General features: G+C 38.0%; 1 protein-coding gene across 1 annotated transcript in view; it reads right to left on the bottom strand.

Moving 5' to 3' along the window:
• The window catches only part of ZNF804B (zinc finger protein 804B), a 164,403-nt gene that overhangs the window by 28,065 nt on the left and 130,107 nt on the right, over nt 1-6,231 (bottom strand). Inside the window, exon 2 of the mRNA XM_010001583.1 lies at nt 1,136-1,279. Within this exon, the coding sequence (XP_009999885.1) occupies nt 1,136-1,279 (144 nt within the window). The remainder of the gene's footprint in view (nt 1-1,135; nt 1,280-6,231) is intronic.

Here is a 6,231-nt window from a genome sequence, read left to right as displayed (position 1 = left end):
TCAGCAGGATGGTTCAGGTAGGCAGAAGCTAGGCAGTTTTTTAATGCAGTGCTGTGATAGACGCACAGAGAAAATTCCAGGTTGATTTCTGTCCTCTATAATACTGCAAAAGACATCAGGATTGCTTGCAGTGATACTGGGAAGTTTTGTCTTTAGTGCTGTTTGTTTTTATCAACACTTAATATTTTCAGTCCTCTGAGAAAATAAATTTCTAAATGATTCATATATTTGCAAGGTAGCTCCTGACCCTCATTCACCCAGAACTGTGATCAACCAGAAGACACTAATTCCCTGGCAACTTGAATGCACACAATACATGAGAACTTAATGCAATACATTCTATTAAAATTTTGGAATGTTTATGTGAATTAATTGTATTTTCTTTCCTTAATGCCAACTGGAATATGGAGTTTGCTAAAACTGGAGGAAAACTAGGATGCAGAAAGTAGACACAGAAGGATAATAGATATATATGGATAGGATATAACTACTACTAGGATATAACTACCCCTTATGGATCTGATAAAGGCAGTACAAACCTAATGACAAAAAATTAACATGTATTATATTTTCCCAAAAATCAAATATCTTGTCATTCAAAAGCAGCTGTTATTTTATATTATGTGCTGCATGCAAGGCAAAATGTATTCCACCCTTTGAAATATTATTTATGAGACACAGATTTCAAATTCAGAATCATCTGCTTTTTTAAAGAAACAAGTAGCTGTTTTTCTGCCTCTGAAAGAGCATGATCAGCTTGAAACAGCATGGTCATATGCCTTCTGCATGCAAAAGAGGGACCTTCCCCCTCACTCTAGTTTATAAGTATTTCCACATTTAAATATATCAAATTAAGTATGAATATTGGTATTGAGCACCTATATATGAGCACATATACATATATATATAAGAGCAACCATAGACATTGACCATTCAGTCAGGGGCTTAAAATAAATTGTGGTGAAGATCAAAACAATGAATATTTTACATTTTATTTTAATGAAAAATAGTGTGCTGAAGTGGAAAACATAAAATGTTAAATTGTCTTCTGCTTGAGTGAATTTGGAAACCTCCTATAATCAATGAAGAAGGAAGATGGACTACTGTAACATGCATGGGCATTTGTCAGGTTTACCTGCTTGTGAGCATGGTCATAAGAATTGATGTGGTTGTCAAACTCTTGGTGTTTGTGGTACTGCTTGTCACATAGTTCACAGTAGAAGTTAGCCTTCACATCCTCCAGGGCCTTGGCTGCAGCTTTCTCCTTCTCAGCATAGTCCTGCAAAGGCAGAAGCAAAGAAAGACACTTTGCTACAGATCATGAGCTTGTGCTTCAGCAGCTATTTTTGTCATTCACATTAAAAACACCAGAGTAACTAAGAGTGCTAGATCACCAGGCTCCATCCTAGTATCAAAACACATGGTAAAGAGGCTTTAAGTTCTCCTTTCTACCCTCTTTGAAATATTCAGCAGGGCCAGGCAGCAGCTGGCTATGACTGACTGAGATTTCCCTCAGCAGGAGCCTTTTCTGTGCCACCCTGTCCCTTCCCCATGTCTGAGAGAGGGAACACACAATACAGCCCACCCAAACTGAATGCAACTTGTCGCCCTCCTGAGACAGACCACAACCACTGACAAGAGCACAACCTCATGTCCAGGCTCAGACAAATGCAGCTGAAAGCTGGGGAAAAAAAAAAAAATTAGTTTTATATAATCCCCCTCCATGTCTCCCTGATGATTCCGATGGCTGCTCTGGAGAGTCAGGTACTTTGATTCCAATATATACTATTAGGTAAAAGAGAAAACTTAAAACATAGGAGGCAAATTTGCTGAGATCCAAATAATGCATTTAAACAAGGGGTATGTTATTCAAAATTGGCAGCAGCGTTTTCCAAACTAATTTCTTTCACAAGCCCTTAATTATATTGCTATTATAATGATACTTTCTTAAACATTTTACATTAGAGTTTAAATGGCAAACTTCTGACATGGAAAACACAAACAAAACAAAACAAAACAAAAAGTTAGTAAAAGCCATTCCTTTTCTATTTGTATCGACACGTTGGTATTACTTGAGTGTATGCAATATATTGCCAGGGATTGAACTAATTCTTCATTTGCAGTTTCATCTTACTCACCTAAAGAGATGAGTACCTTCTGCCATCAGGCTTGCCATGCTATGCAGTCAGTGCTGTCTACTCTCTATGTGCTTTCACCACCCTTTCTGTGACACAGAGTATGCCTAACCCAGACATACTGCACATCTGGGACACTTTGTTCCTTGCACATCACACTGCCCAGCATTACTCCAGGGATCATGCCAGGGCAGAGGCAAGACTTTGGGCACTGCACATGAACACAAATGCACATTTTGACCCTTTCAGGGGTGGAAGGACTTTCTTAAGGAGTGTCATATGTTTCAGAGCTGAGACGTGACCAAGCAGTAGGTGTGGTAGTTGCCAACATGACACTCTGAGCTTCAGACAACTCTCTGCTCTGCCCTGATCTTTAGGTCCATCAGGTTGGTGACAGTAGGCCTTTCTCACACAGTATTTTAGTGGCTGCTGTTGCTAGTGAAATTAACTTCACCTCTACTAGACTGTCTAGAAGCTAGGTGTACAGTCTAAGGCAGTATCCTAAGCTTCCTCTGTAAGTAAATCACTCACTGCCAACTGGTTTCAAAAAACTCGGTCTCCAGAGGTGCTCTCTCTCTCAAATTATCACTGCAAGGCTCTAAATTGCTAACTTGCCCTACATCCTTAATTCTTCATTTTTCAACTCAGGAATGAGGAATACTATATTGTATTTATTTATATTAAATTTGAAATCTCCCCATGAAACTTGCATGACCTGACCTGCTTGAAGACAGGAGGTCAAAGTGGATTTTTGCATCTGGAATTTTGATTTTACGTCTTATGGATTATACCAGTGATACGTTAGTCCCTCCCACAGGGCAAACATCCAAATATATCTCTTCCTGAATGTATATGGTTCAGGTGGGTTAGTGTACAGTGGTATATATTCAGATGGGCAACTGTGTAAACAGGTAGCCTGAGATAACACGTCTCTACTTGAGAGGCTGCTCAATAATGGTAATAAATACTTGCTTGTATTGGGGGAAAAATTCTCACAATCAAATAGTTAAATAGCTTTCATTAGTTACTTAAATCCATAAAGCCCATTAAAACATTATACTTTTCAGCTTATGCTTCAGAACCATTGTTTTGCTAGCATTAATTATTCACTGGATCTTTGGTATAATTAAAATGCATAAATTAGAATGTGTATGCAATAAGATTAATTATGCAGAGATGTCTTCCCTGGAAGTCAAGTGTTGGGGTCAACATATTTTTATTGTAAACTTGTAAAAATGTAAGTTTTGCACTCAGTGGCAGCCAGCCAAAGCATAATTGTTTTTTGTTGTTGTTTTGTTCGGGTTTTTTTTCTGAACTGTCTGAACTGTCAATTAAATGTTTACAGCCTGCTCCATCTTTGCTTCTGCTGAAGGAGAAGCTTAATTGTTCAGGGTGAACACACCACATTACTCTGTGAAGCACAACTGAAACTGCTGCTTTTGAGTATTCCAAACTGCCAACTTTGTCTTTCTCAGCAGAAATTAATACAGTTCCCTTAGCATAAAGATGTTTTAAAATAGCAACAAGGCAGCTCCCAGGTGCATCCTAAGATAATCACATCTACCTCCATTGGCTTATTGCTTAATTATGCTTGTCTACCATGGCAAAAGATATAATTTCCTGCTTGCTTATCGATCAGATGCAGGGAAATTGAATGCTACATCACATACTTTAGAGAGGTCATGGATTTTTCTTTCTCTACAAAGGCATAAGAACTTCTAGCACTATAGTAAATTGTGCATAGCCAAATGAATTTTCATATCCAGACTGCTAATATCATCTCCCTCGGACTATAGAGACCAATGGTTAATTCTGGCGTAATAAATGTGACCATGTGAAATAAAATCTGTAGAATTACATCTGTTGAAAACATGTGAGCTTGAACACCTGACTACACCAGTGGAGATATAGGAAAGCAAGAAAGATGCACCAATGTATTTTGAACTGGGAACCAGTGTTAATGAATATGTGTGTCACAATCTCATAAACTTTGTTCTGGATCATGTTACTAATGACATATAGCCTGGCTAAGCATGAGCACATCCAATGCAAGTTAGCAGTTCTGTCTCTGAGTGATGGACAACTGTAAGTGCAAACTGATGTCAGGGATGATGCAGTCGTAGGTAAGAACTACTGGAAGCCATGAGATAACCACCTTCTATATTGCTGGAAGCAGATAGTGTACTGTATAAGGATAAATGACTGCAGAATATACTTGAATACATTTTTCTCCTAGAAGCCTGCAAAACGGTTCCATATTATAGATCGTAATTACATTCACATCAGTTTGGCCCACAGAGGCACATAACTGTAATAAATGTTTATATATTGGATTAATTTCAAAAGAATACTCCTATTGCACATTAGGCTGGAAGTGCTTTCACTTAGCAGCTACTTTTGCAGTATGCCTCTTATTGAGAAAATGCAATTAATGGTATCTGACATTTCATTTTCTAATATGGGGAAAATCAATGAAAAATCCCATGTAACTGAGTTTTCTAGAATGTTGCCACTGACAACTAGTCAATTAGAAATAATTTATTAAATTCAGACTCTGTAAGAGATATTTAATAGACTGCACAGCCATTAAAGTGTGCTGATCTAGGCAAAACAATACCACATTGCCTGCCTCAGTAACTGATAGTAAATGTATCTGCTATGTTCGAACGGACTAAGGTGAAAAATAGGTCACTTGATACAGTAGAAAATTCAGAGGCAGTTTCCTATATACCCTTGGATTTCTACAAATACAGTGAACTAAATGCATAATGCTTGTGAATAGAACATGAGAAAAATATTACATTAGCCCACCTTCGGTCACCTATTTCTAAATTGAAATGCAAAATTAGTGACAGAACAGCTAACTCACATTAATGCAGAGCTCAGTAAGTGACAGAGTGCTCCCTCTTTGGGGACATAAGCAATCAGAGTTGTTAGAGTTTGATAGCCTAAATATAATTCTGTGAACCAGATTAGATATGAGTGCAAGTATTAAATGCTGATACAACTACTGAGGTGCCCATAGGGGATTGTCAGACAGGAGGTTAAGGGAAAATTAGGACAAATACAAGCACATGAATAAGCTACAGAATTATATTCTACATTCAAGAATTTTAAGTACATTTTCATTAGTGATTTAGATGACAAAATTATGTATGGAATCCATTAATTATAATAGTTAACAGCACAGGGCATACAAATGCTTTAGAGACCAAGACTGCAATTCAAAATTACTGTAATAAGCTTGAGATATGGTCTGAAATCAACAAGATAAAATTCAATAAGATATTTGTCAAGTGCTGTACTTTGGAGGGAGAAATCACATTCACCAATACTAGATTGTGAATAGCTGAGTAAACACAAATGCAAGGGGAAAGGTCCAGAAGGTTACAGTGGAAAAGAAATTAAATGAAAGTCAACAATGAAAGTCAAGGCAAATCACATTCTGACATGTTAATAGTAGTGTTATATTTAAGATGCTGAGGATAATGATTCCACTTGATTCAGTATTGGTAAAATGTCAGCTGTAAAATACTATTGGGTATGTCTGCACCAGCAAATAACTTGGCTCCTGCAACCTGGCTCTCCATCATCCCCACTCCAGGTGTGATAGTTCATTCCCTGGCTTTCATTTCAGAGTAAACTTGCTAGTTCTCCTACAGATAAAAGTGAGTGCAGTTCTACAATAACATTCAGTTCATGAACCACAGTCTATAGGCAGCAAGAATGAGACTTCACCAGGATCTCGACGCCCTGTAGAGTTTTCCAACAACTGTAAGTGTGCGTTCACCCAGGCAGCTCCATCTGATGGACATCCCAAGGCCAGTAACATTTGCCTGCCATAAAAATGCATGCAGCAACATGCCACAAAAGAACTACCCAGGCAGTGTTTTAACAGAAGACTGAAATAAATATAACAATTATACCTAAGGTTACCACACAGATCTGAGGAGACTTAGGCCAAATATGGACATAACCTGCTTGCCCTGGGATGCAGTATGGCTGACAGTTTTTTCTGCATCCCTGGGCCTAAGGGCTTAGGCCTGCTTTTAATGGTAAATAAAAGATGTAGATGTACCCTTTGAGGTAGTTTTGG

The sequence above is a fragment of the Chaetura pelagica genome, unplaced genomic scaffold (genome assembly GCF_000747805.2).
Source record: "Chaetura pelagica isolate M959 unplaced genomic scaffold, ChaPel_1.0 scaffold127, whole genome shotgun sequence".
In the NCBI taxonomy this organism is placed as follows: domain Eukaryota; kingdom Metazoa; phylum Chordata; class Aves; order Apodiformes; family Apodidae; genus Chaetura; species Chaetura pelagica.
The sequence above is the reverse complement of the archived record's forward strand: the minus strand, read 5'-3'. Positions and strand labels throughout refer to the sequence as shown.